Source organism: Eubalaena glacialis, chromosome 1 (genome assembly GCF_028564815.1).
Source record: "Eubalaena glacialis isolate mEubGla1 chromosome 1, mEubGla1.1.hap2.+ XY, whole genome shotgun sequence".
NCBI classification, from domain to species: domain Eukaryota; kingdom Metazoa; phylum Chordata; class Mammalia; order Artiodactyla; family Balaenidae; genus Eubalaena; species Eubalaena glacialis.
In genome coordinates, this window is record NC_083716.1 from 48,745,879 (window position 1) to 48,765,704 (window position 19,826).

The window sequence follows — 19,826 nt, forward strand, 5'->3', positions numbered from 1 at the left end:
CAAGGAGGGAGGACTTGGAATAAACCAACTCTGCAGACACGTTCCTCTCAGACTTCTGGCCTCCAGAACTGTGAGAAAACTTCTGTTGTGTAAACCGCCCCTCCCACCCCGCGGCCTGTGGTACTTTGTTACGGCAGCCCTAGCTAATGACTACAGCCAGAATGACGTTCCCTAGGGCACGAGAGGTCTCGCTTCCACCTCAGGTCACATTTGTTTGCACAAACATCTTAGCCCCAAGACCCCAGCAAGACCCATCTCCATCCCCCCACCCCATTTTTCCTGTGATATGGGGAACCAAAAGGCGGTGCTCAGGAAATGTTTGTCGAACGAATGAGCCCAAGAGAGCCTTTAGGCCAGCAGACCTTTCAGCTCTGGGTGAATGCTGTGAGTTGCATTTTGAAACATGACAGCAGGCTCCTGATATTTACGACAGCTTGTTGGCCTTCCTGGAGAGGGGTGCGCTCTGCTCTTCAATTTATTGTCCTCTGGTGCAGCCCCAGACTGACTAGGGGATTGCAAATGGGCTGTCTGCTAACAGCACATGCAGACAATGCAGGAGGTGACATGATCCTTGGCCCCAGGGTCAGACACCTGCCCTTCTCACCCAGGGAGGAGTGCTCGGGACCTGAGACAAGTCTCCTCCTCTATCTTTCCCTTTGCAAAGACCTCGAAGTTGACAGATTGATTACTATTTCCTAACTATCTCTCACTCACTCACGATTTTTGACATAGTTCATACCGCCTCTACTTCCTTAATATTTATCTTTACATTGACTCACTGCCCCCCTGGAGACCAGATGACCTGGGCCATAAGACACTGAGTCCATTTATTTGCTATCCCCAGGCCTGAGCTAAATTGGGATGGGCCACCCAACAGGGCCTCTTCAGGGCTTGGAGAAATATGGGAAAGATTGATATTCTCTAGAAGGAAAATCTCAGGGAGGAAGTTAAAGCTAAGGAGTGTTGCCACCCCAAATCTCTGTACGCCCACCTTAGCTGGATTTCATTGAAGAGGCAGGTGAATTTCCTTTCAAGGCTTCCAGAGGCTGGGGATAAAGAGAAGACGTGAGAATGAGGGTGATGCCTTCAGTATCCAATGCCTGAAACTTAAGGTACTGGAATTCCTCAGAGGGGCTAACTAGCCACCTGCCATGTATTTTCAGATGGAGAACCAAAGTCACATGGCAGTCCAGATTCTCCCAAGATGAGCTGCAACTCAAAACCAGCATGTGGACTGGGGCCCTTGACCTTGTACGGACAGGTCCCTGGAAAAACCTGCCAAGACCGAGCCCAGCTGGGACCCACCACCTGCTTGTGGGGTGCAGAGTGGGAGCAGGCACCCCAGGCAGGGTGTGTCCTCCCAGCTGACTGGCCTACGCCTGCGGTGGGCAGCCATTGCGTCCGTGGCCTGAGCCCAGCCACGGCCGCTGGGCCTCGAGTGTGGGCCCCTGCTCCCGACGCTAAGGTCCCCCGCACAGCAAGCAAGACCACGGGAGGAGCCAGATTCCACCGAGGGAGATGGAGGGGTTGAGAAACACTCTGAAAGTGGGCTGTGCGTCCCTGAGGCCTTTCTGCCTTTCTAAGTGTGGAGCTACAATTACCTCAGTGGGAAAGGGTGGAAATTTTAAACTCAAGAGCCCTCTTGTGTTTGGAAAATAGTTGTTTTAATAAAATAACAACAATACAGTCTTTCCCATTAGTTTCCAGTAAGCGGCCCCATGTTTTTTCAGTGCAGTAAGCCCTTTGAAAGGTGAGTCACGTGTGATTTTGTGCGCCGGTTGGCACCCTCGAGCCATGCTTTCCAGTGAGCTGCTCACGGGCCCCGATGGGCGCGTGTATCTGTTTTGTAGAAGCACATCCTTGTGCAATCCAAGGCCAAAGTTCAGGGTGTGTAGCTCTAGCGGCCAGCGGCCACATCCTTGGGGACCTTTCAGAAGGGACACTGGGGGTTTCCTTGGCGCCCCGGCACTGAGTCTGTGCCTTCTGCTTGGTGTTGCTGCCCCTCAGGGCACACGGCTGCCATGCCAGCGCCTCCACCAGCTCTCGCCTCCTAACCCTCTGCGGACCAGCAGAATATTCTCCCCTTCTCATCGCCGACCAGGAGTTTGGTCTGGTTTCTTGGGAAGAGAAAGAACAGACACGCGTGTTAGAGCAAGCCTGTGCATCCTGCTTACCCCAGCCTGCGTGCGTGGCATTACAACGTGGGGCTTCAGTCCAGGACCCCAGGAGCCTGTACCTGGCCTCCACCTGAAGCGGGGGGAGCTGGCCCACCGGAGAGTCTTTTGAACCGGGGACAGCTTTGAACTAGGAGGCTTGTGGCTCCCAAAGCACTGAGGGGACGCTCCCAGAGAGCAGGGCTCCAGGGAGCACGGCGAGGCCCTGAACTTTTCCCTCGAGCTGATACGCAGCCAGGCTGGTGGGCAGAAGGAAGGACAAGTTCTCCAGCAAAGAATTAGGGCTCAGGGCCTTCTGCCCTTACCCAGAGACTCCAGCCTGGGCCACCCCACCTCAGCCTGGCATTCCCACCACCACGGACCCCAAATGGCCCCCTCCAGGGCCAGGAGGGAAGAAGGACAGTGGCTCCTGAAGGTCTGGCCCCCCGAGGCTACACTCCTAGTGAGTAGAATGGGCTAATGACAGTAAGCACCACCACCGGGTAATTGTGAAGAATAAAACAATGTAGCCAAACGTAGTATCTGACACTTGTCTATTCCACATTGGCTTAGAGCCCTTGAAAGGCAATTTCTGTAATGTAGGATAATCATTATACCAAATGTTAACAATCGACAGTGGACCTCAGGAAAAAAGTCCCTCTTTAGGATAAAATCACAAAACTATATACTTTTACCTCCTGGATTTCTTTATGAATTCATAGATAGTCAAGAGAGTGAGAGAGAGAAAGAGCAAGAATGCGTGTGTCAAAAACCATTTCCTAGGGCCCTACATGGCCGCCTTGCCCGTATGCTGTATATGCTGGGCCCTGCTGGGTCCCTGGGTCCCTGTAGTGAGGCCACCTCCCGGGGCCGCGGAGGCCTGAGCAGAACAGCCAGGGCTTTCCTAGGGGGTGGCACAGCGCCCTCTGCTGGAGGCCGGGAGCAGCCAGCCGGTTGTTACCTGGACACAGCCAGAGCTGTCACCGCAGAGCTGGTCTTGCTGGGCTTCCCTGTCAAAGCAACGCTGACATCCAGCTCTCTGCAGAGGGCAAGATTCTTCTCCCACCTGTGACCTGTGAGGAGTGTGCGAGGGGAGTTAGAAAACCCAAGCGTTTTCACACACGTGCATGTGTACGTCTACACGCAGGGCCACCAACACATACACATATATTTATATTTGTGGTCAGCAACTTGTTAAATTGAGGGGGAAAATATATTTAATCTTGGTCTGTGCTGTTGCAAAAAGGGCCGTCCCAATTTAATTTGCAGGCTGTGATAGTTACATGTGCTGACGTGCTGCGGTATCCATTGTGTACCAAATTGGATTTGTGTATTATTGCTTTCTAAATTGCATGCCTAGTTCAGCAAAATTGTTCATCAGTGTTTACTGGCTTTATGCTTAATAAGATGCCCCACAATACCTTGCTGCCAGGAATGTAATGCAGCCCATAATTGCCTAGTAAAAATAAATTACATAAAGTCGGCATTATCAACTTATCTAAATCCTCTCACGCCACAACCAATAATTAAATGCAGAGAACGTTTTTTCAAAAAATATAACTCAATGATTGTTACTTCAGTCATTTTAATGACTGCATTTGGGGACAGACAGTAATTCCTTCTTGGAGGGTGAGGTGGAGAGACGTCAGCTGGGTCTGTCTCTGTAAAGTCACTTGGTTGGAGTCAGGGCAGGAGTGGTGCAGCTGCCCCAGCTGTCCCAGGGTGGCAGGCAGCTCTGTGCATTTTGTGTTGGTGCAAAAATCCAAAAACCAAGCTTTTCCCAAGCATTTCTTATGTACCAGATTGAGCCCAAATCTATGGAGCGATTCCTAAAATAAATTGGACTCAACTGGGTTGGTCCTTGCTGCAAATGACAAATAAATGAATTCCAGGCAGAAATCAGATTACATCTGCACACAAATGCAGTAATCTTAATATTCTCAATACCCTCAAAGAACTCCTTTCCTGCCCCTTAAGGTATTTGAGGAATGCAGTAATAGACACACCAAGAGACGCGCAAATATCTGTGTGTCAGGCCCAGTACTGGTCCCCTTCCAACAAAACAGTTATAAGCAATATTACGAGAGCAACAAGCCCTCCAGTGGCTTAGGCTTGTAAATCTGCACATGGATTTGCTAACTCTAAGCGGTGGCCCAGCCTGATTTTTATGAATATGTCTGTGCCCTTGTGTCATTTCATCCAAATCTTCCCTTGAACTGTAACTGCAACCCTGGCAGTTAATTCTACTTGACAGTTGCGACCTCAGGCAGGTCAGGACAAACAGCGTGGGAAGGATGTGGGCCTGGGGCTCCTGTCTACCTGACACCATCTTGTAAGTCCCCTAATGTCATCAGCTGGTGTGTTAGGGGAGAAGTCTCTTAGTAGTCCAAGAAAATGATAATAATGAACCACATTTTGTTGAGTAGATCTTGGACTATGTCTATTATCTTTCTGTCATCTGCTTCCTACAAGTTAGGATGTACAGGAAGTACCTCTATTGACAGAGGGTGAAACTGAGGGCCTAAGAGGTTGCTGGAGACACAGCTGGGTCTAGAGCCTTGTTTCCTGATTTTCATCTTGCTTCTCATTTCACGAGACCCCATTCCCAATGAGCACAACCTTGTCCATCCTGAGTAGAAACCCGTGAATCCACCGGCACGTCCAGAACCAACGGAATGGCTCTGAGGTGCCCTTTGTCTGTCTGTCCCTCCATTCACCACCCACCCACCCACGCAACCAGCATTCCTGCTCAGACATCCACTTATCAACCATGGGCTGAGCTAATACCTTTAGCTTATGGGAGCTTGGAAGCTTCAGAAGTGGGCAGCTGAGCCCAAGACTAAAGTGGTGTGCTCTCAAGCAGGTGTGCCACAGAATCTCTTCATGAACAGGCAGAGGATAAGAACCCCGTACTTGCTCTTTGAGTGGGTGGAGGCAGGGGAGAGAGTTTGGCCCCTGTTCTCCAAAGAAGTGCTGTGAGTTCCTTAGAATGCATGCAATCTTCACGCGTCTCTTTTTACACTAAGATGGGCTGATTCCTTGTGGTCCCAAAGGACCCTAGAGATCTTAGGACCAGTGAACTGGATCCACAGTGGTTGTAGATTCTTGTAGGGTCACCACTCTGGTCGGCCCAGATTATTGACAAGGGCTTCCAGACAGTGTTATCTTGAAGGAAGGGATTCCCATGTAGATCTTAGGACCTAATAGGGGCTGAGCAAATGCCCCTACTATGTGAATAAAGAATCCATGAATTGGTGACTAAATGAATCAAGGACGTGCAAAGGAGCACATTTCAGAAATGAACTAACTAAAAATGGCTACTCCCTTTAGAAGGCAACCCTCCACAATCCGGAAAATTCTCTCTAGTGGATGGTCATGGGTCCTGAAATGCAGAGCAAACCAGAAGGACTCATGATGACAGGAGAGTTCTCACATCATGGTAACATGCTTTCTTGAATCGTGGGCACGAAGAAGGATGTCTCAGTTCTGGGCCAGAACCGTTGACAAAGACAGAACTGAGAAAGCTTGGCTGCACTGGAGGAGGTGATGGCGGGGCCCCGGGGAGGTGAGAAGAGGAGGTGACGGCCTTGGTGGTGAGGTCTGTGCCTGCACTCATCCTGGAGGGAACGGTCTGGTGCCGGCGGCTGAGCTCATTCTGGCAGTGGGCGTGTCTACTCTGGCGGCAGAAATGAGAACGATAGTAGTAATGCACTTCTGGGTCACTTTGGGCAAGTTGCCGGACTGCTCCTTGCCTCAGTTTCCTTATTTCTCACACAGGTGTCATCGCAGCATCTTCCTCGTGGGGTTGCCGTGAGAAATAAGAGAACGCACGGGAAGCGTGCACAGCGGACACTGCTCACGGTCAGCTCTCTCCCTCACAGCTCTGCAACGGTGGCCATGGTGGTGCTGGTGCCAGAGGCCATGATGGCAGAAGGGAGAACAGATTTTCTTGCTTCAGGCCCAGCTGCCACAACCAAAGAGGGCTCTGCTGCAGGACGGTGGTTCTCTTACTTCAGCGACACCACCACTCACCTGGGGACTTGTTAGACATGGGAACTCCAACCACCTCCAACATTTTCCCTGAGGTTGGGTGGAGAACAGGTCCCGGATCTCAACGTTCCATGAGCCTCCTGGGCGATGCTGACGCAGATGACCCTCAGACCCACTTTGAGGAACTTGCCATGGAGAGTAGGGGGGCTGAGTCAGGATCAGCAGGGCAGACTGGGGCCTATGGAACCACTTCCTCTCCCTGGGACACAGCAAAGCCGTCCCTGCTCCTGTCTGCGGCCTGGCAGTCCAGGCCAACAGCCAGCTGGATCCAAGTCCTGGGCTGGGGAGTTTGGCATTTAAGAGTCACCCAGGAAGATGGAGAGCATCAAACCAAGCCCTGCTGGGTGTGTCCCCCTCCTGGGGCTCCGGAGCCCCACAACCACCGTCACCACTGTTCACACGCCCGAGAAGCATCCCAGAGCTCGCTGATCCCTGCAGCATGAGTCTGGTACTCAGGGAGGCTTCGAAACACCGCTTCACACTCCACCAGCAGCTCTCAGAAAACTGTGCTCCTCACCTGCAAACTTGGCAACATCCCAAGAGACTCGATGGCTTCCCTGGGTTCTGCAGGCCTGGATGGAGCTGCAGCCCTCGGGCCAAGGAGAGGAGAGGGGAGGGAGGGCTGAGCAAGCCAAGGGCGCCCCACAGGCATCACAAGCACAGCAGTTACCTCTGGGGCTTGGAGGAGGAGCCCAGGGCTCCTCTGGCGCTGCCTGCCCGGGAAGAGACATCTTCACCTCCTCGGTCTTCCAGATCTGTACAGAACAGAGAACACGCCATGGGCGGGGGCAGTGAACCTGTCTGCAGGCTCGGGGCCCATCCACTCCTCCACACCTGGGGGACCCTGAGGGACCCTGAGGTAAGCGGGGCATGGCCCCCTCTCACTTTTGATGCTGCCATATTCCTGGGAGAAAAGCCTGCTTAGGCTTCAGTTTCCCTGCGCGGAGGTTTGGCCGAGCACAGCTGCAGACTGGACGAGTTCCCTCTCCACCTCTGGGTCATGGGGCATCTCCCCAACCCCTTATCTACAGGGATGAGACTCAGCAGCCAGCTTACTATCATTTTACTTAGCTAGTGCCCTCTTGTCTGTCTGCCACCATCCCTGGAAGCCTCCCTCCCTCTGTGTCTGGTCCTTGGTCCCAGGCCTGCAGTGGGCGCCCTCAGGCTGAGCACAGATGGCGTCTCACTTGCTGAGCCTGGACTTTCTGTCCCCACAGGACAACGAGCAGCCTCCACTTACATGCTGCTGTGAGCGCCATGCCGGGTCTAGCCCAGTGCCAAGCCGTCCCGGGAGCTCAGTTACTGCACTGAGTGGACGAGAGCTGAGCCCCTGGAAGACTCACGCTCACGCTCTGGGGGCCCCACGAAGGCAAGGCAGCTGCTGCTCAGCCGCCCAGGCTCCTCTGACTGACCCACAGTGCCGACCATGACCCACCCAGCCCGGACTTTCGTTGCCTCCTCCTGTTTTGGCCAACCCAGGACACCCTGCTCTCTGCAGCGACCCTGGCCCTCCCAGCCGACGGATGGAGCCCTGTAAGGAGATTTCTTGGGGGGTTCTCCTCAGTCAAATCTCCTGTCCACGCACGCTGGTGCACCAGCCTGCATGGCCTTCTCCATATGCCCGGACCTCTCCTCATCCTCGGGGCTCCGCTGAAATGCCACCTCTCTCTGCTGGAAATAAATCCACGCTCCCCTTGGACCCCCACCACGCTATTCATTCTGCTTCCTGAAGCATCACCTCCATGATTATTCTGAGACTTTGGGCGTGGAGGCTCCGGAAGGACAGGGCTGCATTTTAGCCGTGCTGGCACGCAGTGAGCTTTCACAAATGCGTGGAGAATTCAAAGGGCATTTTCTTGACTACCTGGTGGCATTCAATTGACATTTCCTCTCATAAACTGTGGATTTCAAGTGACAGTTTCTTGAGTAGGGCTCTTAATTATTCCTTGTCTTATTCATTCCTTCCTCCTTCCTGTCAGTCTCGGAAAAATTACCTGTATTTTGTTCTTCGCGTGCTACACCTCCCACCTCAGTGTTTCTCCTTCATTGTCTTCTTGGTTTCTTGATGATCTCTCTGTCCATGGCCCTCCTCAGAGGATCCATGGCACTCTTTGATTATCCCAGTCATAGCATGAACCACATACATGTATTTTCTGTTTGTCTTTTCTAGAATGTGAGCATCCTGAGGACAAGGGCCTGTTTATTATTAATCTCTGTGTCCCCTATGGCTTGTATGAACTTGGTACAGAGCCAGAGTTCAATGAATGTTAGGTGGATAGATGGATGGATAGTTGGAGGGACATGTAAGTGGGTGGATGGGTAGGTGGAAGGATGGATGGAAGAATGAAAGGATGGATGAATGAATGGAATAGTGAATGGATGGATGAGTAGGTAGAGAGATAAATAGCTGGATGGGTGGATGGATTAGTGGATGGATGGATGGATGAATGGATGGCCCAAATGTCTCTTTTCAGTAATGGTCCCTGTTCTTATGCATTTGACCATTCAGCTTTTATACCTTGTGACAGTAAGTATTTAGTTCATTGTATATGTATGTATAAAATTTTATATAGTTTTATGTATTATATAATTTTATTTATTTACTTTTTGCCTGGAAAGAGCCTTGCCTTTGCCCTCACTTGCTGTGTGGGGATGTGGTCTGGGATGGTCTTAAATGCAGCCTGCAGATTTGACCCTTAGAGGAAGTGGGTAGCATGGAGATGAACACATTTCTTGTACCATGCCCTCATTCTGCCCAAGACACACCTACCCGGACCATGCCATCCTGACTCCCTGTGATGATGACATGGCTTGTGTCCCATGCCGGCCCCTCCATCACGCAGCAGCAGGTTATGGCTCCTTCTGGGCCCCAGGCCGTGGTAATGCTGGCCAAGGGTTGTCCATTGACATTCCACAGGGACAAGTGGGCTCCCGCACAGGAGACGATGGTGCCCTGCAGCAGTGAGAGTGGGCTTCACTTCAGGTGGGAGTCACTGCCTACCCATCTGCCCAGACACTCGGTTTGTACGCCCAAGCACCCTCAACCTGTCATCTTCTGAGGACTAACCAAGGTACTCCCAGACCTCCTAAGACGCCCACTTCTTCCCAGCAGACTCATAGGTCTGCTGTGTTTTCACACAACTGTACATTTCTGGTTCTCTTCATACTGCAATCAAGTGTTTGGATACTGCTTTCCCCAGCACAGACCGACCGCCTCACCCTTTGGGCTCCTCCCACAGCCCTCTCCCTGGCAGCGTACTGACTGGCATAGAAGACCCAGCCTGGACACCACCCCTGGCCTGGACACGGGGTCTACACCTGGCTGGCCAGCCCTGTCCCCATGAAGCAGCTTTGGATGACACCTGGTGGAGGGCAGGGTACAGAGGTTTGAATGACTGCATGTGGCTCATAAAATTGGGCAAGTGTCCCCCACCCGCCCCAGGGGGAATTTCTGAGGAGAAATCTGCCCATTGCATCTTCCGAAATGTTTATGTCCAGAGTGTTTTCTTCTCAAGTCCTTGTCTATTTTGTGCCCAATAGAGTAGTGGTCACTGTCACCAAGGACCCACCAAGGACCCCAAGAGCCATCTGGGGCCATGCCTTTGAACCTTGCCCTGACCACAGAAGGGATGTAGGGAGCTCCATGGCCCTCTGCAGCCCTCTGGGCTGGGCTCCATCATGTCCCTTCCTGAATTGTTCGGTGGAGTCTGCCTGAGGCCGGGGACCATGTCTGATACATCTCTGCCAAGCACCGAGCGCGGGGCCCAGCAGGCACTCAGTGAACTCAACCAGCTCCAGGACAAGTTGAGTTAAACAAGTTGTTGTTCTGATATCAGTCTTCTCTGAGGTCTGGGGACATAATTCCTTATGAATTTATTTTCTCCCAGATCAGGGCTTGGTGGTTTCCCCAGTACATGCACCCATTCATCCATTCACCCAGCATCCATCCATCCAGCCATCATCCATCCACCATCATCCATTTGCCCATCTAACATTCATGCTGGATTCAAGCCTATCTGGACCACCACTTTCAGCCAAAGTTAGCACCAGGAGGCTCCTTCATCATCTCTTCCTCCTCCTATGGTACCCCTGCTCAGTCTATCCAGGCTCCAGGCCCCTAGGTTTTTCTATTAGCAGATGCAGAGTCTCTGGATCCTCAGAAAACCCCATACCCTATGATGGGGATTCCAGTGTAGAAGAAGCTCCACACTGAGACATATATATATATATATATATATATATATATATATATATATATACACACATATATCACTGATATATGTATACACTGATATATATATATATATTAGTCTATCTCACACACACACACACACACACACACACACACGTTCCTGATGGGCTTATCTTTGGTAGCCAGCATGGAGGGACAAGCAGAGGCACTTCCTGCCTTGGAGACCAGAGGCACCTGCTGAGTCAGCACGGATTTGCAGTCAGCTAGCTGAATTAGTCAGTCAACCCAGAAGATCTCTCACCAAAGCCAACTTCCTGCCCCAACTCCCTGATGCCTGTGTTAGAATAGACACCTCCCACTACCCCAGCCCCTGAGGGAAAAAAATAAAGCAGCAAAAAAATAAAATCAAGACCCAAATTGAGACCCGTTGATGGCTCTACTCTGCCTGTGTAGAGAATGCTCTACACATTTGGGGTCTCTCAACACTCTGCGGTGGTCTTTGCCCCTAGGTTTCCTCTCGGGGCACTGGCCACCATGCCACCATGCAGAATCATGGACATGTTGAGGACACAGACATCTGAGAAAGAGGGGCCTCACCGACACATCGCTGATGGCAATGGCAGATATGCTCTCCCTGTGGGTGGGCAGGCAGGCTACATGGGTGAGGTGGTCCAGGTCCCACAGGATACACGTGCAGTCTTGGGAGCCACTCACCAGGAGGTTGAAGGTTACCGATGCTGCCAGGCATGTGACAGCCTGTGTGTGTCCATACAAGGCCTAGGGACAGGGGACAGAACCACAGGTTATGAGAGGGACCCTTAACCCAGCTACTTGGGGAGATATTCCACTCTCCCTTTTACTGTTGGGCCCCAGATGAGGAAACAGAGATTCAGAGTGATTCAGTGATTCCAAAGTCTGTGGGGTGTGTATGTGTGTGTATATATATGTGTGTGTGTGTGTGTGTATTCACGGGTCAATGCTGGCTTCTCAGTACCATCGCTTTCCAGGGTTGAGACTCAGCTGGAGAGAGTCAGCAGTCCTTTTATCATAACCCAAACAGAGACACCAGTAGCATCCTCATGCTCTGTGCTCTCCTACACTGTCTTGCATCCAGAAGCAACACACACCGCTATTAATATGCAAGGGCACTGACTTGTAATGTGTGGGGTCCCAGCCAGCAGCACAAGCATCATCTGGGAACTTGTCAGAAATGTGAATTCTTGGGTCCCACCCAGATCTACTGAATCAGAAACTCTGGGAGTGGGGCCCCGAAACCTGGGTTTTCACAAGCTGTCCAGGGATTTTTCAGGCATGCTCAAGTTTGAGCATCACACTAAGGGAACCTCAGAAACACACGTGCCCCTGGAAACTAAATTGGGAAGAAGGCAGGGAGGTCAGGTCATAGTTTAAAAGGTGTGACTTTTCAAGTCCAAAGGATCCGGGTTCATATCCAGTCTCGCTGCCTGGCAGCTGGTGACTCAGGGCCTCAGTCTTGGCCCTCAGGTTGGCCTGTGCAGGGTCTGGCTTGGCTTATGGATGGTTACGTGTCCAGACCTGGCCAGAGGCCTTGCTCCCTGGGGACACGTTCCTGAGGCACTGGGGAGGCCTGCCAGGCACACTGGTACACCCAGGCCCGCCGCTGCTGGCAGCGGCACAGTTTCCATCACAGCTGTCCCAGAGGCTGCCAGCTAAGCCTGGTCTGAGAGCTGTCGTGCGCACACGTGCCTGCTGTCCTCTGGAATCAGCCTGAGAAGTGCGGAGGTGGTGTTCTAAAACGTGACTACCCTGCCTCACCTAGTGGTGAATCTCCACCCTCAGGACCGTCCACCACTCACTCATTTGGGTCAATGAGGCTGAGCGTCATTTTTCAAAGCTGTCGCTTTGCCTGGTCATAGCAATTAAAAGTTCTGCCACAGATTCCCATTTGTGCTCCGTGGATCCTAACACGGCACCAACCAGATGGTGCTGGCAAGGATCTGGATGTGACCCACGGAAGAAGGTTGGGTTCACATTAGGGAAGTGGAAACTGTCTAAATGAATAGAGGAAAGCAGAGGGTTTGACAGGAGCTTCCTGGTGGTCCTCCCAGAACGAACTATGTCTGATGGCTAAGTTCTGACTGCAGGGGATAGGACCACTCCAGAGAGTGCAGGCCAGGAGACCCAGGTGTACGTGCTGCGGCTTCAGAGACAGAGGCTGTGAGCCCAGAGCCTGTGTGAGCTGTCCGTTACTGGAGCCAGGGCTGCCGGCTTTCTGCAGGGGAGGCGCTGGAGAGTGAGGGACCACTGCACGCACAGGCACCGTCCACCTACGTAAGGCTGTTGCCTCCCACCAGCCAGGAAACTAGAGCACCTGGAGGCAGCCAGCACCACTCCCCATCTGGAAAGGCCTGGGAAAAAATGAAGGAGGACAGCAATTTTAAATGTTCTCCATTGTCTCTTCTGTTTTCTCAGAATAATACCTTTCTCCACGGCCATTTAAAATAACTCCACTATATCACCTTATACCTAACTAAAGTAGCAAAAAATAAATAAAATAAAGTAAAATAAAACCCTCTGAAAATAATTCCCCATGCTGGATATGTTGCGGTGAGGTGGGTATTCCTAATTAATTGTGGTGGCACTGTAAAGCTACAGAACCATTATAGAAAGCATTATGTCACCGCGCTGTAATTCTACTTCTTGAAATCTACTATAAGGAAACAATTATTCAGAAGCAAACAGCAATCTATATAAGATGTTTTCTGAAGCACTATTTAAAATAGTTAAAATTGGAAGCAATGTAACTGTCTAGTTTTAGAAGAAATGGTTTATTAAACTGTGGTGCCTTGACATAAAACTGAAATATAATTTTATGGAGATGGAATAATATGGAACAATTGAAATGTAAATTAGAGACTATAGAAAAGCGGAAACAATTTGATACACTGGGTGAAAATAGAATCAACATATCTACACAATGATCAGAATGATATAAATATGTATATCTGGGGGTGGCAGTATGCAACAATGAGAACTTTTATAGGGATTATAGAGAACTGTTTAACTTTGAAATTTGTCTTTAATGTTGCAATATTTTTAGAAATAAAACACTTTAAAAAACTGTTAATGAAGCTATTTAATGATGATTTCTCTGCCTACAAGTCTACAAGTCAGGGACAGACCCCCCTCTCTTAGCAGCTTCCTGTCTGGGGGATCCCCAAGGCCAGGTCAGCCTCTGTAGGTAAATGATAAAGTGTTTTATTTTGCTTAGGAAACAAGAGCTTGTGGGATACCCTTTTTCTCTTGATTTATAACTAGGAGAGGATGATAAATTACGTTTTATGCTGTCAGTACCGGGGCTTTTACGCTGCATCTTCACCACTAAACAGGACCTTGGAGCGGCGATGTGGGGGGGGGTCACTTCCCCGGCTTCCCAAGGTGGCTCTGGGGTTGGGCTGGATCTCCTGCTGTCCCCGGAGTGATGTCTGGGAGAGGGGGATGCTCCACACCCGTAATGGTAGTGCACAGGCTCTTCACATAGGTCAGGAAGGTGAAGGTGTGAAAAGACAGGGGGCTCCAAGGCTGGCTTGGGAGGACTTCCCCTGAGAGTCTGGGTGAAGGCAGCCTGCACTTGACCTGCACAGCTGCCTCTCCGCAGATGCCACCGCCTCTGTAGGATTAACCAGCTCCCTCAGCACTGACACATTCATTCCTTCACCTCACATTTACTGAGTGCCCGTCGCTGTGCACCACGCGAGTGCTGGGGGTGGTGCCGGGGGACAAGGGCAGGCTCTGGGGAGACTTGAGTGACTAGAAAAGCATCCAGAGAAACCCAGAATCAGTTCCAGTGAAACATGTTCAGTTTAGGAAATCTGGTCAGTGGTAAGCCTTGTATGGTTAATGTTGTTTTGTTACTTTGGGGCTATACGGTTCACTAAAACACAGATGTAAACGTGAATTGCATTTTGGAGGTGGAAATGTCCCCTAGCGATATTCTCCAGCAAGTTCAAGTGTACACAGGGGAAAGCACTAGGTTTAGAGTTAGACAAACCTAGATTAAAAGGCAAACCAGACCTTTCTGAGCCTCAGTTTCCTTATCTAAAAGTGGGACTAACAATACCTGCTTTCCAAGATTACGGTTAACGTGCAGAGTCTTAAGTAAGCAGTCGGTTCCACTCTCCGTTTATTATTCCGAGCAGCTGTGGTTTGCGAGGTAAGACCAGACGAGTTGTCTGCCTCCTGGTCTCTTCCCTCTGCTTCCGCCACAACCACCCCTGTTCTGAGATAGTCTTTCATTTCCTGGCTCTATGATCTTGGACATGTCACTTAACTTCCCTGCACCTGGTTTTTCACCAGTGAAGCAGGGATGATAATGATTCCTATATTACAGGGTTGTTGAGGAGGTAAAATGAGGCCATTCACATAAAAGTGCCCATGACAAATGCTCAAAAATGACCCTTAGTGCAAAAAAACCCCACAAAACCCAGTTTCACTGGCCCTCACGTGTAAGCAGCATCTCTCACCGAGGTGTGGGTCTCCATGGAGGCACCAGCCCTGTGAGCTTGTCAAATCCACCCAAGGGCATGAAACCGCGCCCCTGAATGACACAGAGCCATGTGCTGCCCTCGGTGTCTCACTGTGCTCTCTGCTCCCAAGGGAGACAGGGCTCTCAATGCTCGGGAGCTGGAGCACGCTAGGGCACCGTACCTGCCTGAGGCACCCTACCTGCCCAAGGTACTACACCTGCTCTGAGCCACCACACCTGCCCAAGGCACACCTGCCCCAAGGTACCCCACCTGCAGAGGCACTGTACCTGCTTGAGGTGCAGGCTTGTGGTGCGGCCTTTGGCCATGCTGAGTTCCCACACACACACCACGGCGCTGGTCCCAGAAGTGACGATGGTCGTGGGGGACGGGCACACGGCACACAGACAGCGGCCCCAGGCGGCCAAGTTCTCGAACGTCATCAGGATCTGCGGGAGATTAGACGAGTGGGACGAGCACTGGTGCCAGAGCCAGCACAGGGCAGGGAGCTGGGACAGGGCGACGGAGGGATGCAGGCAGGTCTGGATGGTGCCACTAGCCTGCCTGCCTGCGTGCTGTGGGAGCCGAGGGACGTGACAAGCCCTGGTGACGAAATCCAGGCCGTCCAGGTCTGTCCCCAGAGAGCTCACACCACCCAAGGAGCAGGTGGGGAGAGACAAGGGAGCAGGAGGCTATGGGGGACACAGCGAAAATGCCCTGTGAGCCCGGGAAAGTCGGAGCCAGCTTTCAGGAAGAGGTGACATCTGGGACCAGTTTCACAGGCTGCCTCGTGATGGAGGTGGGGGAAGGCTAGGGAGGGGCGAGAAAGCTTGGTGGGCAGGGAATTCACGCCACGTGATAGGGTGGGAGAGGAGCGAGGGTAGGAAAGGAGGCCACAGGTAGCCAGGGCCACATCAAGAAGGTAGACATAACTGGATGGCCTAAAGCAGGGGTAGAGGACGAGCAACTGGGTGGCTCGCTTCTGGTGGCAGCTGAATACTCAGTACATCCCTTCTGAGTTTAAGCTGTGACCCGGGCCGGAGGAGCCCCCAGGACTTTCTGCCCACACTGGGTGACAGTCCCAACCACGTGGAGGAAGGGGTGTGGGTGACCGTGGCTGCTTGGGGCTCGCCTGTCTCCTGACCACCTCTGCCCCAACTGGAAGGAGGCTGCGGCCCTGGGGCTGCCCTGCACCCCGGCACCACTCACCTTGTCAGAGCCGTAGCTGCCCAGGCAGCAGCTGAAGTCGTCAAAGCCCCAGCTGAAGGTCCTGCTCCAGTGAGGAGGCAGCAGCATCTTGTTTGTCTCCACGGCCAGGATGGTCTTCTCCATAGGAACAATGTGGCCTATGGCTCCTTTGGGGGATTCCGAGCCTAGAGAGAAAAGGTACATATCTGCCCCCCAGTCAGTACGGCGGAGCCGACTTGTCAAAGGGCAACACCCGCTTTAGCTGGGCCCAGAGAGGAGCCATGCGCAGCCAACCCCGACTTGGCAAAGTGCCTGCCCAGGCAGGAGCTGCTCCTCTTCAAGGTACCTCCCTCCTGGGCCTCCCTCCGGGGGCCACGTTACACACTGGCCCCAGGTCCCTCCCCAGACTTAGCACATACATGATGTATGTGGCCATGCAGGTCTTGAGTGTCTCTTTCGGGCTGATGCCAAGGGAGGAGGAGCCCAGGCTGTTGGGGCAGACAGCACACAGCCAGAGGAGCCTGGGGGCTCTGCCCTTCCTGCCCCTTCCAGGCACCAACTCTAGCAGGTCTGGAGGTGGAGGTCCAGTCGTGCAATCGGTTAGTGCGCAGTATTTGTATGGAGATGCCAAGGATACTGTTCTTGGATTTCAAAAGAAAAAAACCCCAGAACCTGACCTTATACTCCTTGGGACCAGAAAATTATTCCAGGTGGTGAGACATCCCCAAAGCAGGGCAGGCCCCAGGGTGGCACAGACATCAGACTTCACACACACTCCGCTCCTCTAGGAAGCAGGGCTGGGACTCATAGCCGGGCCGTCTGCCCCAGGGCGCATGATCCTGGCTAGTGGCTGCAGGTCCACCTGGGTGCTCAGGAGCAACAGTGAACGCGGGTGCCGAGGGTGGGGGCTGTAACCCTCCCTTGGGAAACCTGGGACCTCCCACTTGGCTCTGGAGGTGAGGAGGGGTGTGTGTGTGTGTGCGCGCGCGCGTGTGCATGTGTGTTGGCATGTGTGTGTTCATATATGTGTGTGTACATGAAAGAGAGGGGGGTGCGTGTCTCAGAGAGACAGACAGACAGACGGACGGGTGGGTCTTCAGAAGTCAGGGTGTAACAGAGGCGGTCCCAGACACTTCCAGAGCAGAGGTCTGCCCAGATTCCCGTTACGCCTGGAGATTCCCATGACGCCATGCGGAATCAGCCCCCAAGCCCCTGCCTGGGCCTGTGCCCCTGAACCTCCAGAGGAACACTGGTCACTGAAGGGACAGCTGTGGGACAGGGCACCAAACGAAGCAGGGCCAGGTATTCACCTTTGACTGTGACCTGGGAGGGCCTCAGCGACGGCAGGCTGTAGAGAAAGGGCTGTGGGTGACCGGGCAGGCTCACAGGTGTGGAGGCGTCCTTTCCAGGGGAAGCCTTCCCTGCAGTGGTCCTGGCCGGGTGGGGTTTAGTAAAGAGCTGCAGAGGCAAGGAGACAGACATGCACCGCACGGGTCATTAGGACAGATGGACAGAAGGGGAGTCGTCCCGGGCAAGTCACAGCTGCTCCTCTGCCCTGGGAGCTGCCTGGGCTGAGGTGAGCTGAAACAGAACCATCTGGCTCGACCTTCGGATGTTGCCGGTGACGGGCCTGGGGCTCTACTTTCTCAAGGTCACGGTGCAGGGCTGGCAGAGAGCCCTCCTGGTTGCCAAACCTGTCTTCTTCTCCAAGCTGCTTGAGAAAAGGATGACCGCACCGAGGGGCCCCTGATCCCCGGGAGAGCTGCCTCTCATGTCATAGGGTCAGAATGATCCCCTTTCCTCCGTAGATCACGTCTCTCTTCATTTGCTTGAGCTATTTCTCATATTTTCCCCTTTTCCTTACAAACTCTCTGCAGGCCCATCCATCTGGGCATCAACACAGAATTCTTCAATAGCATCCTTTCAACTATTCCAAAGAGCACAGGCAAACCCCATTAGCAGCCTTTCTTATTTTCATTTTTCTTAGATCTCTGCTGTCAAATTGTCCCTAATGCCAAACTCGACGAAGCATGAAGTGCCGCCGGGCCAGAGAGTGCAGCTGAGGCCAGCTCCAGCTCTCCACCCTGCCCTCCCAGACTGGGCTTGTGCCGGGCTGCTTTCTCCAGCCATCCAGCACATTCCTCTGCTCCCAGATGGAAACATCCATGGGGCGCCATGATATGGGGGGAGCTGGCCTCGGCTGGGTGCACAGGCAGAGGTGGGGCTCAGCAGGCAGCCCGGGGGTCTCGGAGCAGCCTTGGTTCAGTTATAACCCTCGATCAGATGCTAGACTGTCTAGAAAAGCTGGGTGGCTGATCAATACAAACAGAAATCAGAACGATGATTTTTAAATGAGCATTAAAGAATGTTCTCCTTTCACAGCAGCATAATGAAAGCACCACAGGCTGGGTCCCTGTAATAGCTTTTGCAGGCACAGCCCCTTGATAGAACAGTGCGTGGTCCTGAAGCATTTTAATCTTGTCTTCAGGCTGGGACCACTTGCGGAATTCTAATTCTAATTCTGATGATTTTTTAGAAATATTTTTTACAAGCTCATATAATATCTCATTAAGCAAAACCAGAATTTAAATTGTGTGCATTCCATGATCCCACTGATGTGAAAATATTTTTACTTGTGGACTACTACTTTGAATTATTTGTTTTATCTGTATTATAATATTTTTAAAATTAAAAAAATGAAACCATTTGGCTACACAACCTTCTTTCCTGAAATTCTCTCCTTTCTACAAAGCCTTCCTTGGCCAAACCCGCATTTGGATGTGCGGTCTGTTCTCCAAGTCACCCTCAGGCCCTTCCATGTTTCCCTTACCTAGGAGCTGAGCAAACCTGAGCATGTCACAATAAGGCCAGACAGAAGAGATGTTATTAGATGAGCCCGTCCAAGCCTCATGGTTACATGTGGGGAAGGCTGATGCCCAGGATGGTTCTGGAGTTGACTGGGTCTACGCACTCATTTCCTAGTGTGGTTCCTGACTTCCCAGGCTGGGACCCCACAGTCCGTGGGGCTGTGCTTCTGAACCCAGATGGCTGTGCTCAGGGATAAAACACCTCTACACCAAATGGGAGTTTGAAGTTGAAGAGGGCTGAGATCAGTTAAATAAGCATGAGGATGTCATTGTAAAGGCACAGCCTCACATCACTACGGGACTATCCTGATGCGGATGGAGGTGATGGAGCAAAAGGCCCATGTAAGACCCCTACCATTTCACCAGGGGCCCTGGGGCAGAACTTGGATGCTCTCACAATGGGGTCAATATGGCATAGGCTTTGGAGCCAGACAGATGGGGTGAGATCTCGCCGCTGTCACCTGTTAATGGTGCAACTGTAGGCAAGTTATTTATTTAGCGTCTCTGAGCCTCAGTTTCCTGATCTGTATAATCCCCATACCCAGAGGTTATGAGCGGATTCAGTGAGGTAATCACACGAGTAACTAACATTTGTTGAAGGCTAATCGTATTTCAGGCACTTTCAAGCACTTGGTATCTTAACTCTTTGGATCTTCACAACAACCCTATAGGGTAGATACACATATAAAGAATTATATCCTGTGTATTTATCATAGAGTCTATCACATGGGTCACAGATGGGTGTCACCTTCATCATTATCATTAACGGTATCATCGCCTCCATCGACATCAGATGGTAATGGAGGGTTAAGCCGTGACATCAAAGGCGTAGGGAGATGACTGAGGACCGTTTTGCCTCTCTAGTCCTTGCTTA

The 19,826-nt window shown here is 51.9% G+C and overlaps 1 protein-coding gene across 1 annotated transcript in view; it reads right to left on the minus strand.

Annotated features, from left to right (window-relative positions):
- Positions 1-2,037: 2,037 nt before the first annotated feature.
- Positions 2,038-19,826, minus strand: part of WDFY4 (WDFY family member 4) — a 250,641-nt gene continuing 232,852 nt past the window's right edge. The window contains exons 56-63 of the mRNA XM_061196332.1: positions 17,396-17,543; positions 16,107-16,291; positions 15,188-15,346; positions 10,993-11,172; positions 8,974-9,156; positions 6,874-6,958; positions 3,115-3,226; positions 2,038-2,117 (exon numbers count right to left, since the gene is read on the minus strand). Coding sequence (XP_061052315.1) covers positions 2,051-2,117; positions 3,115-3,226; positions 6,874-6,958; positions 8,974-9,156; positions 10,993-11,172; positions 15,188-15,346; positions 16,107-16,291; positions 17,396-17,543 — 1,119 coding nt within the window. The 3' untranslated portion in view covers positions 2,038-2,050. The remainder of the gene's footprint in view (positions 2,118-3,114; positions 3,227-6,873; positions 6,959-8,973; positions 9,157-10,992; positions 11,173-15,187; positions 15,347-16,106; positions 16,292-17,395; positions 17,544-19,826) is intronic.